Here is a 25,994-nt window from a genome sequence, read left to right on the forward strand (position 1 = left end):
GTGGCTCTTGTCCAAAACTGTATATTGGCCAAACAGGGAAAACATTTTCCCAAAGAATTAAAGAGCGTAGAAGTAGTTTTGTAAATAGAAACACCAATTCCACATTTGCAAACCACATTTTAGCAGAAGAACATGAGTTTAATCATGAATACGATGTGTTACATTTGGAAGAGAAGAGTTTGAGACTCAATCTTCTAGAATGGTTAGAAATCAACAGATTCAGGAATTCGGGTAATTTACTGAATGATCAATTAGAATTGAATAACTCCCCGTTACTAAATATTTTTTCAAATGTGGAAACTGGGACATGAGTTCAGATAATTTAATTCATTACAAACTCAGGTAAAAATCAGGTACTTGAAATGTAGGTACTTCAATAAGGTATATTTAGCATTGAATGTGTAGAATTAGTTAGTGAAGACTTACCCGAAGAAGTCATTGTATGGCGAAACACGTGTTGCGTCTTTGTAAAACAGTTTAGTGAAAATATCACAATAAGTTTTTTAATATATAAAATCAATTACAACTTAATATTACAATAAATAATGGAGTTTGGAACAATCATGAAATACAAATCAATTCAAAGAACTAAGATTATAAAAGAAAATCACATCAAAGGTGCTGCTTCGTCCCCCCCTGTTCATAAAAGAGGACATATGTCTCATCGCTCACAAGTGATTTTGGCGAAATTGGAAACACGTGTGAATCGTTGTATTCATGCCACGTGCCACTATATGGGTGTCAGCAATATGCTGTGTAATGTCCGTTGTAAGTAGTCCCACTGTGATTTGAAAGTGCATATAGATTATAACGACAAGGAGTCACATTGTCTGCTGCATTACTGCTCATATCTAATCCATTTGAAGAAAAGTCAATGGAAACATTCAATTTGCCTCTGAATCTTTCCGTTGGAGAGAATATTTTCAAATGAATTACTAAAATACGGGAAAACTTATAGATTGATAATGACTTTGTACATTTTCTCTTTTGCTTGCACCTCGAACACATTGGTTTTTCATCTCCATCCAGAGTTTCCTCTCTTGTGAAAGAATCCAAGCAATGTGACAAACTCAATTGGCCAGTTCTTTGTGGTATGGAAAGAGACAAATCCCAGAAAGGATCAAAGGTTACTGATGTGTGTCCACAGTGTATGCACTTCATGCTAGATTTTAATTGACCAACGAAATAGTCTACAATCTTGGAATTGTTCATATTCAAATATCTCTGCCAGGACTCTTGTGCTTTTCCGTTCTCAGTCAATTTTTCGTCAATCTCAGTTAAGATCGGTTCAGTTTTCTCAATAATTCTGTTGAGGTCCTCATGTAAACCTTCTAAAAGATATCGAAGGAATTCGTGGGCGTCTTGATGGGCAGAACCCATGAATCGAGGGGCAAATCTTTGAATCTGATTTTTTAAGTAGACTGTGTTGATTACTCTATGAGATGAATCTTCTGACCACAATTCCTTGATAACTTCTGCGAACGCTTTGATTAAAACACCTTTCATACTAGAAATACTAGTATTGATATCTTCTATGTATGTATCCTTTTTTAGGTATTCCAGCAACCATCCCATGTTTGATAAACATTGGATTATATTGTTCATGAAACAGGTGTTTCCAAGATTTTTCAACCCATTGAACTCAAGAGTTTTAACTGAAGAATGAATCACCGATTTATTGTTGCAACTACGTTCGTCACTACTATCTTCTTCTGAGTAAACACGGATACGATGATTCACCCCTTCATTGGACTGGTAGGATAAGGAATTCGAAGCAAAACTGCTCAAAACTGAATTAGATATTAGTTCTTTTGGGGACTGTGAGGGCTCAGCCAGAGGACCAAACCCAGCCTCATTTAGAGTTTCCAGTTCCTTTTTTGTCAAAGTTCGACCGTTTTGCTGCGAGTCTTTCACCAAACTGCACAACTCCATTCCTTGCACTGTCTGTACATGCCGATATATTTTGTTCATGGGAAACATTGGTAATTCACTTAGGGTTGTTTTTGATTGAGGAATTGTACCTGAACATGAAGCTGCATTTCCTCATTGAATCAGAATGCTAATTTTTTGAATCAAGAAAGAGGTAGCTCTTGGGTCATTCGTCTCTTTGGATATCCTAATGCCGATTTCACGAATGAACTCCAATGCTTGGGGGCCTAAGGTACCAAATGTTTCGATTCCTATTGCATAAAAAATGAAATTATCTCCCAAATAATTGTATTTCCTTGTTTTTGACAATTCCGCTGATGAAGCTGCTGCACCGCTGGATACAGAAGTCGAAGGAACGTGACAAGGAGCCAAAGTATCGACGCATGTGAAATCCCAGACAACCGGTTTTCCTTTCCGCCAAGGAATGAGAGTCATGCCATCTGGTAGTTTTCCATCATCGCTGCAAGTGCCTGGGGGTTCTAAGATGGATGGTATATTTGCCGAACCTAAGGCACGTTTGATGACATCATTTACAGCTTGATGACGGGAAAAGCGCCCAGCGCTATATCTACAACTCAATCCATGATATTCTCGGGTGTCTACTTCCACTCCACACTTGCATTTGTGTTGAACAGAAATATTGGAACCTAGTCGAAGGCCTACAGCAACTCTAAAAGATTCATTGTATAATAATGTACCAAGGGATGAAACTGGTAAGGCATCCAACCAAGCGCCTGCATGTTTTGACGACACTGCTTTTATACGTGCCTTATCTATAGGAGATTAAGCTAAGTCTAACAAATTAATTGAAGGCATTTTTAACAATAAGTTGTTTTTTGAATACGTTAGTTATGGATTTTCATCATTTCATTATATATCTAGTACATATATATATATATATATATATATATATATATATATATATATATATATATATATATATATAAATAGATAAGTACTCTTTGATCATTCCCATATTGATTTCAATTTAAGAGCCACCGGTATACAGCTGTTTCAGCCTATTGGGCATCGTCAGTACCGGGCAGGCGGTCCTCGATTGAAGACAAAATGAGAAAAAACCAAGAAAGTACTTGATAAAAATAGCTGCGTAAACGCAAGCGAAACATAAGTGGAACCACCAGCTGTATACCGGTGGCTCTTAAATTGAAATCAATATGGGAATGATCAAAGAGTACTTATCTATTTATTTTTTGATTTTCATGGAATTATTTTCCAGCAGCTTGACTGCATTAACCTTTCTAGATTTTATATATATATATATATATATATATATATATATATATATATATATATATATATATATTAGCTTTTGCCCGCGGCTTCGCTCGCGTCAAGAAGTATTATTATTGATTAGGTATAGTGTTTGCGGCTTTACTTTTGTTTAGCGTATGTAAAAAATTAGGGCCTACAAAACTTCTTGATGCACAATATTCTTAACTAATCTGTCATTAGGCGCTAAAACTAGCAAGCTATTGGGTGAACTTACTCGTGAGCAAGCAACATAAAACCGTCCATGAGAGAAGCAATGTTCTCTCAAGTCAATACCCGCAAAGCAGACTTTTAGGGGAAACTGTAATCGTTTAAATTCCAACGGGATATCATCAGGTATTAATGGGATTCGTGGTATAAATACAGGTTCCCCTTTCGCACACCCAGTTAACATGGTGGCGCTTTCACTTGCAGTCTCGTACCGTTACAAAGTTTTGGTGGTTTAAAATTTCGCAACAAAATAATTGGAGTGCCCACACGCAGAATAAGCTTATGACAAGGCAAACCTGGCGGTTTTAATGAATTTAAAAATTCTACAGGGTAATTAGTAGCGTCATCTGTATTAACCACAGTATCAGTCGAAGTATAGACCTTTTCTTCCCGTGGGTTGGGCTACCTATCGGGCGCGTCCCCAGGTGGCGGATAGGGGAATGGCCAGGGGACTGGAGGCCCTGTCCGGGAAGCCATTGTGGCCTTCCGGACGGGGTTGCCGGGCTCCTGGTCCGTGGCAGAAATAAGTAGGGTGAGGGAAACTAAAACTCTGCAAAAGCCCTGCAAAACATGCCACCGCGGACCAGCCTACCCAAGCTAAGGTGTAAGGAATCGTGCCGACAGCTGAATGGCCGCAGGGTGATATGCGGTTACGAACGATCCCCTTGAGGAACCGGGCGAAACCTCAATGTAACTAGCCTTCCTCTGGTAATGCGGGGCTCTGACAGAGGTGACCAACCCTTCCCTTGCTACTCGTGGGAACATACATGAACACTAACGAAAGAAAAAGCAAAAAAACAACCAATCCCGAGGCTGGACAGCAATGCTCACCTCAATCTAGAGCGGGGTCTGGAGATGAACAGAAATGTTCACCCCAAGCTACCGCTCAGAAAGAGGCTGGACATATCAAACCACCTCGCGACGTAACGCAAAGTCCAAGGCGTAAGCGTATTGGCGGCGCCGAGGCCAAGAGGAGAAAGAGAGCGAAAGAGGCAGGAATGGCAGCAACTATGAGTGCACCCTCCCCCTCTCCCACTCCATCTCCAACAACAAGGGGACCTCTTGCGGAGAGCGCCAAGAGCTCCGCCTTGAAAAAAGACAATGAAACGGCTGCCACTGCAGTGAAGCGCCCTCACGCGAATACCTACACGGAGGGAACCCCAAGAAGGTTGAAGAAGCTTCGCAGCGACAGTAATGTCGCTGCACCTTCCAAAACGTTCGTGGAGGCCGCCTTGAGACACCTCAAGGTAGTCATCATAGATGAGACTAACCCTTACGGTAAGGTTACCGCAGTACGAGAGAGTCTCATCAAAAAACAACTGTTGGAGGAGCTGGACAGGATCATCTTCTCTGTCTCAAGCAACAACAGCAAACCGCCCACGTTCAAGTCGTGGACATACTCCGGTGAAATCATCAGAGTGGTCTGCGATGACGACGTGACGCTAGAGTGGCTGAAGAAAGCCACAATGAATATTAAGCCATGGGAGGAGGCATCACTTGCGGTCGTCAGTGTGGATAAGCTCCCAAAGCTTACCAAAGCTTCACTCTGGATCCCGGAGGAAGTCCACAAGACGACATCCGGTGAGAAGGAGAGGGTACTGGGTCGGCTGAAGGCGCAGAACCCTGACCTGACGGTAGCAAGATGGTGCACTTTCCATCATGAGGTTAAGATGAACCCACAAGGACACCTCTTCGTCTTCGGGATCGGAGACGATGATATGGCTGTCCTAAAGCAGAAGTCGATGAGATTAAGCTACGCGTTTACCTCACTGACTATTAGAATAACAAAAAAAGAAGGAGAGGGTTCCTCTGAAGACCCTAGGTCCTTGGAAGTCGAGCCACCTAAAGTGGATATTGACCCCAAGGCCACCATGGGTCCCGAAAAGGAAGTCGAAGCATCTCAACAGATGACAGTCGATGACCTGACGGAGGAGGCACCCAAAAACATCAAGGCCATCTCCCCCTTAGAGGGGGAGAAGATGGACCTCTGAAGGTAACTTTGAATCCAACAACTGTCTCATGGGCAAGGACGTTGGAAAAAAAGTAAAAATAATACAATGCAACCTCCAACACACAACGGCAACACTATGTCGCCACCTTGATATATTGGAGGAGGCAATAGCTCTGATCCAGGAGCCCTGGATAATAAAGACCAAAATTTTTGGTTTCAGTAGCCTAACTGGTCAAATTTTCAGCTTACCAAGCAACCAGCGACCTAGGACGGCTGTCTACGTTACAAGGAAATACAGAGCGTTTCCGATTGCACAATTCAGCACCTCAGATCTCACTGCGGTTAAAGTTGAATGTCCAGTTGGGAAAGGCAAATATATGGCGTTGATAATCGCATCGGTGTTCCTCACTTCAGATGCAGCCATCCTACCACCGACCAGAGAAATGGAGGTACTAGTGGATCACTGCCTCAACCAGAGAGTGGATCTCATATTGGGTTGCGACTCGCACTCTCACCACGTGACTGGGGCAGCAAGGATATCAACGCCCGAGGTAAGTCACTATATGAATATATAATACAGAAAGATCTAACAATCTCTGCAGGAAACAGAGGTCCTGACTCCTGGCAACAATGAAGAACTGGAAAGGAACACAGTATCTATCCACAACAAAATAGGCATTGCCTATAAGGAATCCTGTCCGATGAGGATGGGTCAAACGCATGGCACAACCAACACATGGTGGTTCCCTGAATTGGAACACCTCAGGAAGACAACGAGAACGACCTTTAACAAGGCAAAACGTACAAGACTCGAAGAGGACTGGGTTATATATCAAGCCAACCTCAGAGAGTTCAAAAAAGTCTGCAGACGAAAGCAAAGAGAAGCCTGGAGAGCCTGTTGTGAGGCAGTCGAAGACTTCCCACTAGCTTCTAGGCTACAGAAGGCACTATCAAATGACCATCATAAGAGTATCGGTATCCTGAAGAGGGAAAATGGCGACAAAGCCGCCAACCTCCAGGAGAGTGCTGAGATTCTTATGGAAACTCACTTCCCAGGCTCTGTCTTTCCTGGAACGGCGAATGGACGGATGTACCAATAACACCCTCACAATATGACTGGCAATATGCTAGTACAGTAATTGATGAGGACAAAATAAGATGGGCTATATCGGGCTTTTCCCCCTTCAAGTCACCAGGACCTGACGGTATAAGACCAGCCCTACTTCAGTGGGGACTGGACACTCTTATGCCGCACCTGGTTGGAATATTCAGAGCTTCTCTAGCTCTGAGGTAGATTCCCAGTAAGTGGAGAGAAGTAAGAGTAGTATTTATACCCAAACCAGGTAGGATGGACTATACCCTACCAAAAGCATTCCGACCAATTAGTCTCACATCGTTTTTCTTAAAAACCATGGAGAGGCTATGTGAGCGGTACATAAGAGATGAAGTACTTGTTCACAACTCACTTCATCCAAATCAGCATGCATATACTCCGGGAAGGTCTACTGATTCGGCCCTTCACCATGTGGTTGGCAGAATCGAGAGATCAATGGACAACAAAGAATCCACCCTGGGTATATTCATAGATATCGAGGGAGCGTTTGATAAAACAACCTCTCCAACAATTACCCAGCAACTACACTCCAGAAATGTACCCCTAGTAGTAGGAGAATGGATACTCCAGATGCTCTCTAGTAGAGCAATAATTATTAATGTAGAAGACATCACAGTGAAAGGACTGGTAATGAGGGGATGTCCACAGGAAGGGGTCTTGTCACCCCTTCTCTAGAACATAGTTCTGGATACCCTAATTAATCACCTTAACAAAAATGGATTCTACACAATTGCATACGCAGATGACATAGTTATCTTGCAGACCGGCAAATTTTTAAACACACTGTGCGATAGAGCTCAGGATGGGCTCAAATTAATAGAAACATGGTGTAAGGAACACTCACTGTCGATCAATCCCAAGAAGACTAAGATGGTCGTTTTCACCAGGAAAAGAAGTTTAGCGGGCTTAAAACCTCCCAAAATCTTCAAAAGCAAACTAAACTTCTCTGAAGAGGTGAAATACCTTGGTACTATCCTCGACAAGAAGCTAACATGGAACTCTCATCTACAGAGTAGAGCAAAAAGAGCATACGTGGCTTATGAGCAATTTCGGAACAGTGGGTCTCGCATGGGGTCAAACAGAACTGGCTGGTATCTCAATCGCCACAAAAGAAATAACCAAGAAAGGAATTTCTGGCAAAAACATAACAATCTGCACTGATAGCAGACAAGGACTATTAGCCTTGAACAGACAGCGTCTTACGTCAGGGCTAGTACTAGAGTGCCACCAAGATTTAGCCAAAGCCTCGGTAGATAATAACATTATCCTGAGGTGGGTTAAAGGGCACGACAGGAGTAAAGGTAATCGCATTGCCGACTCTTTAGCCAAGGAAGCGGCTGGACTAAGAATTTTAGGACCTAGTGGCACCCACGGCCTGATGACTTCAACAATTGCCGAACTAGTCAAATGTTACACTCATGCTCAATCCTTGAAGAGATGGGATGGATTCAAAGGATGTAATCATACCAGGATCACCTTGGGCGACCCTGGGACGCTGGCGCCGAAGAAATATCTGGCGATGACCAGGAAAAATCTACGCCTTATAGCTCTCTGTCAGCTAAGGAAACACCTACATAATATGGGGCTAGTGGACACACCTCTATGCAGGATGTGTGAACAGGAAGATGAGACTGTCAGGCATGTCCTGTGTGAGTGCCGGGAGTTATCGTCAATAAGAGAGTGTGTGTTCGGCGAAATGTCTCCCAGCGACCTGTCCACCTTCCTGGAAAGGACAGGATGGACGATGACCTAGGAGGACAACTCCTCGGGAGGATGTACAATGGGTCACATGTGGCCTAAGTGCGTGGGCTTAAACTCACCCTCCCTACTCTACAGATACAGATAGACCTTTTCTTCGCCCTCAAACGACATGAGAAGGATATCTTTGATAGCTGCTGCTTGATCGTTCTTTGGAGTAAGTATATGGCACGCTCACATAACCATTCAATAATAGGCTTGTCATGTATATGAATGATGTCTGGATAAACTTTAGACAGCAATTCTTGAACCGTAGTAACAACTGTGCACAATTCTTCCGGGATGGTTATCATTCCATCAAACGATGGAAAATCACCATTACCGATTTAAAGAAGGAGATCTGAAAATCTATCAGCAGACCCATCCCCGCCCAAATGTGCTCTGATATTTTTAGAGAGCCATCGTTATTTCATCCCATATGATTATTTTTGTACTCTTTAATACTTAAGCAAAATTACTTTGTTTGGAGATGTTGCAAATGGAAGTTTCGGCAGTGATTAAATTGAGTGGTAACTTATAAGTAGCATGAGTAATGTAGCAGCCATGCCGGACGACGCCACAGCTAGGGCAATGCCGTGAGTACTTCTTAGTTTCGCTAAAAGTAAATTAATAAGGAAGGTTTTACCAGTTCCAGATAATTTTATTGTAAACTTCCAGTTGCTCGTCATTCAAGGATGCTTCATTTTTTCTTACTGCGTCTTCTAAGGCCACTGTATAGTAACTGGTCTCCTTCACGTACTCTCTTTTTTCAAGATGTATTGATGTTATTGGCTGAGGTAATCCATACTCTTCAAGAGAACGGCCGCCTAATGATAATACAGCATCCTCTAATACCGACAGGCATTTGTTAAATATCAGGTCCGATGAGTGCTCTACATTCACGTCACCTTGCCTTTCCAGTTGTTTTTTAAAGTCTTCAGAAAGGTATTCTTTATATTTTTCCCAAAGACATAGCGGGTCGGAAACCTGGCAGAACAATAAAATGATAACAAAAAGCTCTCGAATCATATGCGGTGTTTGACAAAGTGCTGTAGTCGTAGGAGGACTACTCAATTTGTCGCACAAGTTCTGCTCATTAAAATAAATTCTCTGTCAATTTTCTAAATGGATAGCAAGGTGCAGTACAGAAGGAAAACACTCATGTATTGGGAATTCAAGGATTCGCCAAACTGCTTCAGCTGAACTTATATATCGACCACTTACGTAGGTTGTAACTTCATCCTTCCCATCCTTTCCGTTCTCTAAAGTAAACGTAGCCTGATCTGACCCTTTATTGACATATTTGCAAACGTATTTGATTGACTTCACTGAATGACAATTCTCTACGTTCACGTGAGCGTTACATCTTCTTAATTTAACCAAAAAGTTATCTTCTTCTCTGATCATTATTCTGTATGAATAAAAACTTACAGCAGAGACTGTTTTTTTCAAGGACAACTTAGTTGTGGGATCGCATTGTGGTATGTTGATTGAATAGCCATCATCTCCCCAGCAAAACATCAACGGGTACAGCAACGCATCATAAGCTCGATGTATCTCACTGATACGCTGAAGTGAGTTACTTCGACTTTCGAGGATGATGTCTCTTCGGTCAAAATGCTGATCTACCAATACAACAGCCACTTCATTTGCCGTTGGTGCATTAAATCTGCCGCTGTGTTCTCTTTGTGGTTTTTTATCTTCATGTATTACGACCTTGAATGACTCTGAAGGCGATATTTTATCAATGGCTATTTTTAGATATTTTATGTATGGGTTCATCTCATGTAACATAAGCTGCAATTGTTTGATTAAATTTGGTCTCAAATCAGGAAATTGGAACATTGAATATTAGCTTCTCTATAATCTTCACCGACGAAATAAATTTGCAGAAACTGTGCATCCTGCTCAGGTTCCGGTAATATACTTCCAATTGAATGATAGACTTGTCCTTGAAATTTAAAAGTTGGTGAAAAACCGCCTTCTCTTATTTGTTTTCCACCAAAGGAAGTCATTTGAAAACAGGCATTATATTTTCGGATATTATCCATGAAGTGTATACATGATTTGGGTGTAAATCATTAACCAGACTGTAAAGTGGTTCAGGCAGTTGTTTAAACGACTCAAGTTGTACTTTACCGGCGCTACAACACATGCCAGGTGTCTCATCTTTCCACTTCAAGGCGTTACACCACTGATACTTGTACGTCATAGAACCTAAGACTACACTACTGTCAGTTCCCTAAGCAATATCTGGGTCATACGCCAAACCTGAAAGCAACTTGCTTCTCCATACACGCTGAATTGTATTTTCTCTATACCGTGACTGAATCACTCTATGCACATCAGTATTCCTGGCCTGATATAGTGCAGCAGATTGCCTATGTTTTTCAGGGTTTGCAGCCTGGTAGGTGGCGACAGATTGCCTGTGTTTTTCAGGGTGTGCAGCCTTGTAGGTGGCGACAGCTTGCCTCTGTACATCAGGGTTTTTTTCTTATATTCAGACACAGCTTTACGGTGGGATACAGGTAGAGTCTGTCCATATTTTTTTTGTGTCTTTTTTATTTGATTTTTTCGTGTGTAATTAGTAAACCTTGCCCCTATACGTTTGTTTTTCTTTTTTTCTATCAATGTCACAGACTCAGGTTGGTACAATAAACTTCTTATTAAATTTTCATCATAATTTATTGAAGATACAATAGGTAAATGTTCACGCTCTAAAACAGCTACCTCCTGACAATTCCAAAATCATGTTCTTCTACAGCTGGAAATTTTCTGTGCTGCTATGGGAAGATAGGCATCAAAATGCACACTGGACTAATCTCTGCTGAATCGTAATCGCCTTACCCGATAGTTCTTAGATCCAGATTCCGTGTATATGAGACCGTTTCTATAAACTTCGAACTTAAATGGGATAATAATCTTGCTGTTATTAACTCACAAAATCCGCCATAAGTAGCATTTTTCATCATATCAGCAAACTATTCGTTAGGTGTTACGTACTTGTCGCCATTCCTGTCGTGGGTCATAATTGAAAACTTTCTCCAGTCATTAACCACATATTTGACAATTTCTGAACGCACCTCCATCGCTCTATCTTGTGTTTCATACATTAAATTAGAGAGAGCACGAAACAAACCGTCACCAACAATAGGGACGACAGTACATTCTTCAACTTCTCCATTAACGTTCAGATTTTCTTTAGTCATTTTGAAAAAGTCTAACCGACAAAACCTATACTTAAACCAAACGAAAACAAAACAAATGCCAAATACAAAGCAGAGTCTATAGACTCTGCTTTGTATTTGGTTACAACCAAAACTACTAAACCGAAACGAAGCAAATGCAATCCAAAATATGCCAAGAAAAGAACAGCCAAAATCGTCAAATATAATCCGCTTGAAATATTTATGTATAGTACTTATATACTATTAGATACGGAGGCCACTCATGATCGGGTATATATATGTAAATCAGTGAAAATACAACGATAGCGCGTTTTAAAATACTACTGACGCCATCTATTTTTAACATTTAGAACTAAAAAGTATTTTGTTCGTCTAAATTTATTCGTTCCATTAGGTACTGATAGGTTCAAACTAATTTACATCCTCCATCATCCCTTATTTTATCCCTTAGGGGTGGATTTTATCAAAATGCTTTCTTAGGGGATACCTACGTCATAGTAGCTTTATGCATGCAAAGTATCACCCCGATCGGTTTAAAATTGACAAAGCTTCATTCAAACTTTTATCCCCTATTTTATCCCCTTGGGGGTAGAATTGATCGAAATCCTTTCTTAGCGGATGCCTACGTCATAACATCTACCTGCATGCCAAATTTCAGCCCGATTCGTCCAGTGGTTTGGGCTGTGCTTTGATAGATCACTATGTCAGTCATTCAGTCATCTTTGAGTTATATATATTTAGAGATATATACTTACGAAAGTTCGTCAACTAAAACATGATTTTTTTTCCAAATCTCTGGAATTGATCTATTTAAATATAAATGGAAAAATAAGATATTATAAGAAATTGACCAACGAACGGGGCATCTGACAAGAAAAATCAAGTATGTACTATTGATACTATGTATACCAAGGGATATTTCAGAAAATGTTCTGTATATTTTATATGTCAAGAAGAATAAAAATTTAAGAGCGTCATATCAGGTGATCTAGTGGGCCTGTCATAATGAGGTGATGCCCCATCTTGCTGAAACGTAAATCAGTTGATAACGCATTAGAGTTTGCCAATCATAGGCATGATACAATTTTGAAGCACATGTTGAAGTATTCTCAGGTACTACCCTCTTTATTTCATGAATAAACAGAACTACAGTATGTTAAGTTATCTCCAAGTGCTATCCTTCATTCATGATTGAAAAAGCCGGTCTCAAATACTAACTACTTTATTTCAAGTATAACTTTAAGATGTTCGAGATAACTTGTTACAGATTCACTATTAACTTCTCTTTACATCTTTCAATATTCCGAGCCAATCGTTCAGTAAGTTTTTTTACCGTTATGAAAATTCATCCAACCATAGAACTTGTTTTTTCAACATTCAAAAAGAAGCTCTTGACTATTGTTGTTCAAGGACATATTATTATTGTATATTATTATTATTATTATTGTATGTATATTAGGATTTCCTAAATAAACGTATTCATTCATTCATTCATTCAATGATTTCAGTATCTAATAATGATAATGGAAACCCTCATCACTACGCAGCAGTTCGTATTTCCAAACTTACATATTCCTCTTCACTAGTCAACATAGTTGGCACACCACTTATTTTCATATGTTTTTCTTCTACTCTGTCATTAATTGTCGATTCTGGCACCTTGTAGAAGTTCCACTGAAAGTTTTTGTAGTAGTTCCACTTGTAGTAGTGCCACTTGTAGACAGTTTTTCTTTTCGGTTTAACATCCTCGACAGCCTTAATTAAATGTATTTTGACGTAATTACCTCTTTGTGTGAAACCAATATAATCGAACATCGCGAATAGGACTTTTCCCGAGAAAAACAAAATTAGAAAAATTCGTGAAAAAAATATATTGATAAAGCAATTAGCAACATGTACATACAGTTTTTATTGCAATATTCCCTCTACCGTTGATTCCCCAGGGAACTTTATTAAAAGATTTTCAAAACAGGTGTTTTCTTGACAAACGAAATAGCTATTTATGATATGAGTGGTGAAAATAAGGTTTTATTTTGTGAGTGAAAAAGTTTGCGAAACGATCGTAGCGAGTTGAGGAATTTCACGAACACATTTAAAGTTCTTGCTGGTGTTTAATGTCTTACGTACCTAATAAAGAACAATAGTGAGGAATTGTGTGTTCCTGATGATATTGAAGACGCTGCAAAGAGATTTATTTGAATTGTTACAAAAAAAATCGGCTCAGCAGTACGACATCGCATATTCTAATTTTCTTAGCTGGTGTAGACTTAAAAACGTTGAAGGAAATTTCAGCGAAACCGTCTTCTTAGCCTTTGTGGAGCAACTTTTCGATGATAAAGTCGAGTGTGCTCGTTAAAAGTGGTGTTAATACACAAGCAAATATTTCAAGTTAATAGCATTCTTAAAGCGGAAAAATGAAAGTTATAGGCTCAAAAAATCAAAAACTCTTACGTTTGAACAAGTCCAGAGGTTTATAAATGAGGCGCCAGATGAAAAATATTTGATGATAAAAGTGGCTACTATTTTTGTAATATATGGAGCCTGCCGGCGTGAAGAGCTGTGCCATTTAGACAAGACATTAAATTAATGGATAAATCATTGGAAAAATGCTTTTCTACCATTACTGAGTTTTTGAACCTCTCGGAACCAAAGGAATATACAGATACTCTATCAGAAGGTCCTCTGCTTCTTTACTAGCACAATCAGGAGTAAATATAACAGATATTAAGAAGCACGGAGGATGGGAGTCTACAACAGTAGCTGGAGGGTTACATGAATCAATCTATTTCGTATAGAAAGGCTATTGCAAGAATGAAATGTTAAAATGTCCATGTAATTGTCGACTCAACTAGTTCAAATATATTACAATGCTCTTCAACATCGCAAGGTATTAATATCAGCAGTTGTTCTAATTGTATTTTTCATATTAATGTTCATAAATAATAATAATAAAAATGTAATTAATGTATATAATACATTTGTAACATAATTTAATTGTATCAATATCTATTGTCCATAATTAAACTTCCTTGAAAATTGAATAATTATGTTTTGTTTATTGCTATTTGCTTGAAAAAAATTGTGTTTAAAATACTTTCAACACTAACACGCTACTTTTGTAAACGTCATCTTTTAATACTCTTGACAACCATTAAAAATGTCACTTTTAATGACAGTTGTACAAAAATATTTTTTGACGTGGCTTATCACACTATATGCGAAGTTGCCTGATGAACAGACCTAGACCATGACCTAGATGCAGGGCTGACGCCATGGGGGGGGGCTGCTTTTTCAACTTGTGAAAAAGTTGGGAAATTTTGGGCCGTGAAGATAGAAAAAAATAATAGTAAAAAAATGAATAGAAATAAAAAAATAAAAATGAGAGAAAAGAAAGGGAGAGGTAATAAAAAAAGGGAAAGAACCAGGAGAAGGTTGGGATTTCCCAATATGCATAACTTGGAGATCCCATACTTTGAAATTCTGAGTTGTTTGAAAACTTCAAAAAAGTTCAATTTGTCCCAAGTAAGATAACAGTCCTGAACAGTCCACAAATTTTGAAGTGACAATTTTACAAAATTCACAACTTTTCGCTGTTTTTTTGACTTGGAAAAGTTGGGAAATTTCGGGCCGTGAAAATAGAAAAAATAATAGTAGAAAACAATAAGCACAATATTATTTAAGTGTTGTTTCCTTTCATTTGTATTGAATATTCCTGTATATGGTGAATGACCAAGGACCTTGGTCCAAAGTAGAATAATTCCCATTATTATTTTTATAATTACCAAAACTCATTTTTGTTTGTGCATACCCTAACAGGCATAAGCATTCAGCCAATCTTTGGATAGCTAAGTAAGAAAATTATTATATTATAGAAGTAATCCCTCGGCTTTCATTTTTTCGAAAGTTGGGAAATTGTGCTGGTGGGGTTGGGAAAATTTGGATTCCCTCTCCCCCCACCGGTATTTCTTTTCGCTACGGCCCTGCCTAGATGATAATACCTGAAGAATGATTTGGTTTTTATTTTGGGTCGAGGCCAAATTTTTACGTTCAATCAAAAAAAAAGCGTATTTTGTTGGCCATGAGCCTTAGCATAGAATCGTTTCATTCGTTATTTCAATTTTTTCTAAAATTTTCGGCACCAACTTAAAAAAAGAATATTTTTTTATTAATTTGAAAGAAGTGGGCTTTATTAAAAGATAATACAAAAGTTTTACATTTGTAGCAATCTTAGACTTCTAAAATGAAAACATTCTTAATCAGAAACATTATGAGGACATATTCCAGTTGCCTCATCGCTTTGGATAATGCCTACCGCATTCGTAGACAAAATGTCAGTCATCTGTTAACAGACAGTTTTGACACAATTGTCTCTGGCCGTGAAAGATTTCTCTTTGATCAGAAGCTGAGTAATTACTTTGTTCAATGATTCACACAAAATTGTAACTCTAACTCTAGCGTATTGATAGTTGAGTCATGAAAAAAATACAACTTCGGATTTTGTTTTCGATCGATAATTTGTTCAGCGAGACTCATAATTATTATTTCTCTTCAGTTCTATTTTTTCAAATTCTTTGAATGGTACGATTGCTTCACTTTTATTAGTTTCATTCCAAAAATTGTGTTTCCATAGAAATACCCGCTTATTTATTTATATATGTTTTATGTTCAGTTGACATTTTGTTGTATTGAGTAGGTACCACTACTATGAAAATATATTGAACTCGATGTAGTTAAGAAAAACATCATCACTAAAATTAAACTTTGATCTTTATGATTACTTTAACTTATCGTAATCAGGTTTGTACAAACAAATTATAATCAGACTCTCAAAACAATAAAAATAATATTATTTATCTTCCAAGATAGTGACCTAGATCAACTCAGAACCAACTCCGACCCTAATCCATTCTAATTGGAGAAGTGACCCTACTGAATTTAAATTTTCAGCTAAAATTCAGTAGTAATCAATATGTAAATATGAAAGTTTCATCACAGTTTTATGTTGGAATTGGCTGATACTTGATAAAAATCCATTCAACACTATATTGTGATATCTGCACTAAACGTTTGAAGAAGCTATCGTATAGCGAAACACGTGTTGCGGTTTTGTAAACTGCCCAGTGAAAATCTCGCGAAAAATTCTTAATTAAATACTCAATAGTTTTTAAATGGTAATATCCACCTTCCCGATTTTAACACGCGCCTCCCCATAACGGGAATTCTATATAATACCTAACGGCTAAGTGTTGGGTTGCTTGTCCATGTAACAATAACATCGTTGATTTTGACATCTTCAGATTTTGTGTGCAGAATAAAACAAAACGCCAACTTGAAAATTGTATTTCTAACGAATAATGACAAATCAAAATAATACAAGTGTCTTCAGGAGATGGAGTAGACAGTGTACTTCATCTCCTGATGATGCCAACTTGGTTGGTGAAACGCGCGTCAAGAAAGTGTTGTAGTTCTGGTGTTTGGGAACAGTGCTTGTTTTGAATTTATAGCAGAAATTCCAGTTCTACCTTTCAAACAATCTAACGTTACTTTGTTATTTGTATTAATTTGCAAGTCCTTACAGTTCCAGAACTGTAAGAGAAATCCGATTTTCCTAGTAATATAAATTACTAATACATTAGTGACACCTAATTGATTTTAAATGAAATTAGCTACCTGCCTACTTCTGAAGTGGGGATGGTGAAGTTGAAAGCGTTAAATTTATCCCTATTTCATTCAATTAGTTCATTTTCATACCTCAATTGTAGTTATTAATATATTCAAGGTTTCAGTGATGATAAGGTAGTAATACAAATAACCACAACAATTTTCAAATATCTTTGAAAGATGAAATAAACGTCCTTTAGAATGTTCCTAAAACCTTGTCCTTTTTATTCGTTTGAAAGAAAAGGTCGGTGCAGGTAGAAAGTGTATCTGAACAGTAAATCCCTAGAACTTCAAGTCTAATGAGTTTATGTATCTCTAACGGCCTTGAAATTAATAATTCACCAAGCCAAGAGAAGTGATTTATTATTAATTAGGTATAGGTATATTACTTTATTACCCTTCTTCAAAGTCTACATACATAGTTGTAACTATTTGCTTATTCTATTATCAAACATTTTTCAAACGATAACCTCTGTCTCAATAGAATGTTGTTATCGATTTCTAATAAGCATACAATTTGTAAACATCGTGCTTCATTCGTTGATACGAGCTCAACCAATTAAACTCTTTTAAAAATGCTACAGTGATGAATTGTAAACAAGTATTCCCACATCTCCAATTCACGGAGGTAAGCAGTATCTGATTTCCATTTATATTGTTTGTTATGCAGCATAAACCCCCCTCTTTCCTCCCAACCTCACCGACCGAATCCGTGCTGTTGCTAGGCGAACCGCCCAACAGAGTTTCACCGGTTTCACGTTCTCGAACAAAGAGAGTTTCACGAGTTTCATTATACCTTCCCCTCCTCGAATGGTTTTAAATGGTTTCGGCTGCGCTATAACCCATACAACCACAGCCTACTACCGTCCCTTCCCCCTCGGAGCGGAGTTAGAGCGTCCTTTGCCCCTCACAGTCGCCAAACAGTTGTTCACAGTCACTATACTGGGTTTCTGAACTGACTAGCCGTGTGTAGAAAGTTTGTGTGCTGCAGAATTTCAGTCAATTCACGTAAAATATATCGAATTATTACGCCGGGCGTACTGATTCGTTTCCTGTTTGATTGGTATATTGTGTTAGTGAGATATTTAGTGACATTTTAATCACTAAACTGAAGCAGCAGTGGTGAAATTCAAGCAAAATAGCCAGACAGTGTTGTCTGCACATTACAGTTAACAATGCTTGTGAGTATTTATGGTCGTTTCAAATCTAGCATCTTGCGCAATAGGATAACACTGTTTTTCGATATGATTTGACGCAATGTACAAGGTATCATGAATGATATTTTTTATGTACTACGTTTTTAATTAATATTTGTTTTATCTAGTATAGTACCTAATGCCTAAGTAATTTCTCACTATGCTAAAGTAGAATATAGAATGTATGTAAATGTATTGTTTGCTTGTACCCAATTATCATAACGACATGGCTATAATCATGATTAGTTTGTAGTGTGGAAGTAGATTAATCTGTCATTTTTTGTAGTTTTGATTAGGCATAGTAATTTGATTGCAATAGTTGGTTTTCAAAGACCGAATCATTTTAATTATTTTACTGGTTAGTATCGATTACTTAATTTTTTTAATAAAACCGCTGGCACACGTGAAAACCTCATTACGTATTATATATTTATACAGGGGCAATTTTAATTGAATATTAGGTATATTATTTTCAAATCACCTAGGTTTTACGTTATAAGTATTCACTTACCGACATCGCTAAATTATTAATAATCTGATCAGAATATGTTTTAAATTGAAGAAGTGTAATACAGGGATCTTCAAAAAGTATATCCATCCTATCTTCTTGAACCGCGTCTGGAATTTTGTGTTCGACGTTTTGGTTCCCATTTTGAAGCCAATTTCAAGCATAATATATAATAATAATTTTATTAGTCTCAAGAAACACACAGTTTTTAGACACGTCAATACAATTTCTAAAATATGTTTGAGAGGATAAGATTCGTCAATATAGTTTCTAAAAAATGCTTGTAGATAAATTAGAGTTACAAAAAAATACAAGTTAACAAGATAAGATTCCAATCGTATAAAAATTGACTAAAATGTAAAGCCATGAGCTATATGTATAAAACGTTACATATATAACTTACTCAACATGAGATTAATATAAAAAATTACCAGCAAATCGAATGAAAAATAATTTGCAAGTTAATTTTGGCATGAATCAATAAATGACAATTATTTGTTGATAACATAAAAATAATAATTAGTTTTACAATCAGTCAGTTACATACTGGATGAAATACTATTTCTTTCTTCGACTATCATTATCTAATTTAAATAAATAAGTATAAATTTGACTGACTGAGATTATTCAAGTCAGTATTTTTTATTCATGGATAAAAAATTATATTTATATATATATATATATATATATATATATATATATATATATATATATATATATATATATATATATATCAAAAGGGGAAAATTCGTGGACAGAACACTCAAAAAAATAGGGGCAAACCGCGGACACGTGTTTCTGGCTATTGGCCTCATCAGCGCGGTGCAGCCAATTGCAAAGATGGACAACAACTGGTTACCAAAAATGAAAAACATCACATATGCACGGTGTCACCAACAGGAGCTAACCGCACATTTGTGGTTTCAATTAGAAGACCTAGAATTCCCAGGCATCATCTAACATCACCACGTAGGCAGCTATAGCTACCTGCGTGACTTCCGGGTCCAGGATATAAATACAGAGATATAAATATTAACGAGTGTGTATGATATAAATCAAAATCAAAATAAACCTATTTTTTGAGTGTTCTGTCCACGCATTTTCCCCTTTTGATTTATATCATACACACTCGTTAATATTTATATCTCTGTATTTATATCCTGGACCCGGAAGTCACGCAGGTAGCTATAGCTGCCTACGTGGTGATGTTAGATGATGCCTGGGAATTCTAGGTCTTCTAATTGAAACCACAAATGTGCGGTTAGCTCCTGTTGGTGACACCGTGCATATGTGATGTTTTTCATTTTTGGTAACCAGTTGTTGTCCATCTTTGCAATTGGCTGCACCGCGCTGATGAGGCCAATAGCCAGAAACACGTGTCCGCGGTTTGCCCCTATTTTTTTGAGTGTTCTGTCCACGAATTTTCCCCTTTTGATTTATATCATACACACTCGGTAATATTTATATCTCTGTATATATATATATATATATATATATATATATATATATATATATATATATATATATATATATATATATATATATAAAATCTAAGGTTCTCACGGATAGGAATATGCTGATCCGTGTTCTGTGCTATTATCCTCAATGGGATTGACCTCACGCATATATATGCTTCTAGGAATGTGAATTCCTAGAAACAATGAACCTAGAGAAACACCAACACAAAGGATATTACCAGGCAAATTTAAAGAGATATCCGGATGAAAGGAAAGGACAAATACCTGCACTAAGGCGTTCCAACCGTATAAAAAACAAACAAGAAGATAAAACGTTCAGTTCGAGTGAAGCCATGAAGATGATAGCACAGTCTGATTACGAAAGCGCTCGCATTTAATAATTAGTTATTAAAGTTTCAAGTCCTTTTTGTGAACAAATGTTAATATTAAAACATTGAAAATAAAGGGAAACTAGTTGCATCAATCAAAATATATACAATTATAATTACAAAAAAAAACGAAGTACCTAATGGATGTTTGAAACGAATTAATATCAAACTATGAAAAACGATAATTGAAAATGAAAACTGCATCCACGATAATAATAATACAATTTTCACTACTTATATAAATTCTATTCGTGACACGTTTCTCTACACTAATGCTTCATCAGTTGGACTGGTATACATCGAAATCTTCAATGCCTTTTATATATTGTATTATAGGTAATTACAATATGTAATTAGGTAAATGATAAATTTTGTTAAGAGAGATAGTTTTCAAAAAAAAAACAGTTACAATACAGTATTACTTCTAGGAAAACAGATATTCTAGAAAAATGTTAATTATTGCCAAAACCTAACTCAGATAAATGATTAATTCTAGCAACACAGATAGATTTTGAGAAACAATTCAATTCTTTTAATTCAATTGTTTCTGGCATAAAATGCCAATATTAACAATTTCATATATTATCTGTTTAATTTTATTAATTCAATTGATTTTTTCAAATTTACCTATTCATCCAGAATCAATCATTTATCTAATTGAGTTTTGTAGTTACCTACTGTTATAAAAATACATTGTAGAGTAGTTTGATTTATCTGCTCAACTGATGATGAAGCTGCCGTGTAGTGAAACGTGTCTTGAATTAAATCAATACTGTAAAAATTGTATAATTACTGTGGATACTGTCAATAATTTTCATCAAGTGATAGGTCAGTGTATTCATAATAAAAACTCCATAATCAACAAGAGCCAACGCTAACTGCGTGATATACTAGGGTAGAACTGAATACTTAGAAAAATGATCGACTAGTACATGGTGGCTGTATATGAATTGAAAATGAAGCAACTGAAAAATAGGGCAAAAACAAACATATTCATCAACACAAGCCAATCGCACATCTGTAGTTTCAGTTCGAAGACTCTGCTTCTATAATAAAACTACCCGACATCGCCAAGGAGATAACTGTACCTACCGAGTGAGTATCCGAGCTCGAGCCGCAGAATTTTTCACGAGCCAAGCTCAAGCCGAGCCTCATATATTCGTGCCCGATCCGGAAGCTCTCGAGCCAAGTTTACGAGCTTTTTCAAACCATGAAAAGGTCCTGATCCCTTTTCTTCCCTTCGTAGTAGATTTATTTGAATAAACAGGAGATAACTGTACCTACCGAGTGAGTATCCGAGCTCGAGCCGCAGAATTTTTCACGAGCCAAGCTCGAGCCGAGCCTCATATATTCGTGCCCGATCCGGAAGCTCTCGAGCCAAGTTTACGAGCTTTTTCAAATCATGAAAAGGTCCTGATCCCTTTTCTTCCCTTCGTAGTAGATTTATTTGAATAAACAGGTATAAGTTTCCTCAAGTATCTAAGTATAATCAGGGGGGTAAGTTCCCTTTTTGCCCTTAAGGGTTGACTTTTGCCAAACCGATATCGATATCGAAGGTAGTAAACTGATTGTCTATCTGATGGAGAAAAATATCTTACAGAACGGTCAAAGCAGTATTTAATAAAATAAGTAAAAAAAAACAGATAATAATGGTGTGGATAATGCACTGAAAAATAATTCGGAAGGTCTTTTGTATCGCCGCTCTTGTCGTTTATCACGGCTCTAACATAAACGCACTCTCAGTCCGCACTGTGCAGCAGATACTACTACTATATTCCAAAATACTAAGTCAAAATGAACTATTTTCAGTTACTAGTTTTATTTGTATATATCTTCAAAGGGTTTAACAAAAACAATGGTCCAAATTTAACAAGGTTTCATGACCTTTAGAATCAACCAACTACAGGAATAATTTTTATATCCCTAAATAATTCATATATTTTATACACCGCCTTGTTGGTTGGTGGCTCACGCCCTAGCCTGAACAATCGATTTTCACTTGCTATCGTCTAACCCGTATTAGGAATCACACGTTAAAAAGGTAAGACCTCGTTAATCCTTAGCTCGCACAAGTTTCGACTTCTGAGGGTTGTCGTTCGTAGGGGTGCGATAACTGGTTAAACGGAAAAACAGATTTTTAAACAGATATTATACTTATATATCATGAAAATTAGAATGAAATACCAGGTGCAATTCGATTAACCGATTAAACCAGATGCTTATGCCAAATTAATTATATTTGTAGAATGCATTGTAGAAATATTTCACGAATAGCACGTATGGAATTTCAATATATATATATATATATATATATATATATGTACAGTGCTAGTCAAAAGTCCCCTCCCCCCCTCATATCTTTGGAACGGGTATACTTATAATAATGAAATTTGGAGGGTGGAAATAAACGGATGTAGGCTTCTTAACTGGTCACAACAGGTGACGCAATAGTCATAAATGACGTCACAAGGCCACTGTGACCAAAAATTTTAAATGGGACCCTATGGCAAGTGACAGCTCGTTTGAAAGGTATTGAAAATACCTATTCAGTCATACCAATTTTGTTTGGGTTTCGGCTGATTTTGATTGATAAATTGAAGAAATACGAAAATTATTGTTTCGCATTTAATTAATAAAGATTTTAAAGTACGCCTCTGGTTCATTGTCAAAAAGGTTGACGTGTTTGAATTATCTACTTGTCAAAAGTGTTTATACCTTGAAAATTTACCTAAGCTATTGTTTAACGAGACGTTTAAGTGTTTACATAGGCAAAATGGTACGTACTGTAGCCGACAAAGTAGCAGCTATCTTAATAATTGGTGAATGTAGAAACAATTTCCATGCAGCGGAACGACTGTTTAATGAGAGGTACCCCGATCGCCCTATATCGAGGGTTTATTTGAGGGAGCTTCTTCGGAAGTTTGAAGCATCAGGTAGTGTTCAAGATGCCAAACGATCTGGTCGACCAACAATTAGTGATGACAAAAAAATTGACATACTTGGAGAAATGGTAGTGAACCCTACTTCTTCCACAGCCCAAGTTGCGTCTATCTGTGAAGTCAGTCAAAGGACAGTACATAGGGTGTTGGCTAAAAACAAATTTCATCCATACAAATTAAAAATGGTGCACCAACTTTCAGATGATGACCCCGACCGAAGACTAGAATTCTGTGAAACTATGTCCGATAAAATGAACCAACAACCAGGCTACATACAGACAATTTGTTTTAGTGACGAAAGTACTTTCTTTCTCAATGGAAATGTTAACACTCAAAATGTGAGGTATTGGAGTGACACAAATCCTCACATCTTTCGTGAAAAACATACTCAATTTCCAGAAAAAGTAAATGTTTGGGCAGGTATTTTGGGAAACCACATAGTTGGGCCTCTTTTTCTCAATGCTAACTTAACCGGTGAATTGTATCTGGAGATGTTACAAACTGATATTGAGGCGTTAATTCTTGAAATTCTAGAAGATAATCCAGATGAATTCGACAACTTGGAAATAACGTTTCAACAAGATGGTGCTCCTGCGCACTATTACGGTGCAGTAAGACGTTACCTAGATGAAGAATATCGTGGTAGATGGATTGGACGACGAGGTTCGATCGAATGGCCAGCTCGGTCACCGGACCTTACACCATTAGATTTTTTTCTATGGGGGTACTTGAAATCTAAGGTTTACGCTACAGCACCTGACAGTATTGCCATTCTGAAACAACGAATTGTTGAAGAATGTAGGGCAATTTCCGCTGACACACTGGGACGAGTACGACAAGAGTTTAGCAATAGGATGCATTACTGCCAGGAAGTAGATGGAGCACATTTTGAACACTTATTATAAGAACTGGTTCTTAAATCTGTATTAATTAAATGCGAAACTATAATTTTCGTATTTCTTCAATTTATCAATCAAAATCAGCCGAAACCCAAACAAAATTGGTATGACTGAATAGGTATTTTCAATACCTTTCAAACGAGCTGTCACTTGCCATAGGGTCCCATTAAAAATTTTTGGTCACAGTGGCCTTGTGACGTCATTTATGACTATTGCGTCACCTGTTATGACCAGTTAAGAAGCCTACATCCGTTTATTTCCACACTCCAAATTTCATTATTATAAGTATATCCGTTCAAAAGATACGAGGGGGGGAGGGGACTTTTGACTAGCACTGTATATATATCTTTCTAACTTGAAACGGGCGTTGTTGAAAAGTTTATCCTTAGTATTATTTTCTTTTTCAGTCATACCATGCTCACTTCTTCGAATGTAGATGCGGCGTCTGCCTCCACTGGTAAGTGAAATTATGAATTGAAAATATTTTTATTCGGAAAATAAATACTTCGAATGCAATTTAAAAAACAACTAAGTACTATCCTGACTGATATCTGATATACCCACAGAGGTCATCCGTGCTAATCCTTCTTTTTGTCCAACAGAAGGAAATCTCTGAAATTAATTGATGATAAATAATCATTCAATGCGAGTTTGTCCCTTTTGCTGGTCCCCAATTGATTTTACCAAATTCATACCGCTAATATATAATCCACATCTCAGTATGGAACGGTTGAAGTTTGGTTGAAGCTTCATACTCAGCTTCAACTTCATCTCGTGTACAAAGCCCCAAAGAGAATAAGCATCTGATATCCCTATCTGATCCTGCAAGAGGGGTTCGAATTTTTCGAATTTTAAACGAACTATTTTATTACTCACTGTATTTATTCTTCAGTCAGAATTCTTCGGCCATACTGGCCTAGAAGCATGAAACTACTACTGATTTCCTTGCAGGGAACAGGGCCTTGTAAGAGTTTTGGCAGAGTTTCACCCGCGCCATGGACTTGAAAGACATTTCTATAAATAACTTCGTTAAGAAGTAGAGTTTTATTTGGTGAGAGTCTCAATAAACGCTCGTAGTTTGCAATGGAAAGTGGATTCTGTTTAAATAATCACGTGAGGTTCTAAAAGAGGAAAGAAAATTCGGAAAAAATCACGGAATACCACAAGAGTATAGGGAAATAATCACGAACCAAACGCATATGCCACTGATGTTGTCTGCCGCAGTAGCAGACGAAACTTTTGGTATTCTCGGTTCCATTTGACAATGACCTACTAGACCCAATTCTGTTCTCTTAAATCATGACTTCGGCAGTGAAAGCCTATGATCTCATATTGGCGAAGCATATTACAATCAGCTGAATATTCAATAACAACGTCATACAGTTAGATATTCTATTGAGAATTTCAACAAGATGACACTCCTCTTCATTACGTAGTACCAGTGCGACAATTCCTCGATAATACCTTTCCGGGTCGATGGATTGGAAGAAGAGGTGCTACAGAATGGACACCAGATCTCACGATTT

General features: G+C 37.5%; 1 protein-coding gene and 1 pseudogene across 5 annotated transcripts in view; one reads left to right on the forward strand and one right to left on the reverse strand.

Annotated features, from left to right (window-relative positions):
• Positions 1 to 226: 226 nt before the first annotated feature.
• On the reverse strand, positions 227 to 1,960 carry LOC141484962 (ubiquitin carboxyl-terminal hydrolase 2 pseudogene; annotated as a pseudogene).
• A 15,729-nt stretch (positions 1,961 to 17,689) lies between these two features.
• Positions 17,690 to 25,994, forward strand: part of LOC111503762 (uncharacterized) — a 55,860-nt gene continuing 47,555 nt past the window's right edge. Inside the window, exons 1-2 of one of the 5 annotated variants that reach the window (XM_074180706.1) lie at positions 17,690 to 17,708; positions 24,876 to 24,925. In XM_074180706.1, the coding sequence (XP_074036807.1) occupies positions 24,883 to 24,925 (43 nt within the window). In that variant the 5' untranslated portion in view covers positions 17,690 to 17,708; positions 24,876 to 24,882. Of the gene's footprint in view, positions 17,709 to 17,865; positions 18,347 to 24,875; positions 24,926 to 25,994 lie in introns of those variants that run through there. The other 4 variants (XM_074180705.1, XM_074180704.1, XM_074180707.1 and 1 more) reach the window with 4 other exon arrangements.

The sequence above is a fragment of the Leptinotarsa decemlineata genome, unplaced genomic scaffold (genome assembly GCF_025532065.1).
Source record: "Leptinotarsa decemlineata unplaced genomic scaffold, Ldec_3_MD MMD2_tig00026299_RagTag_RagTag, whole genome shotgun sequence".
Lineage (NCBI taxonomy): Eukaryota > Metazoa > Arthropoda > Insecta > Coleoptera > Chrysomelidae > Leptinotarsa > Leptinotarsa decemlineata.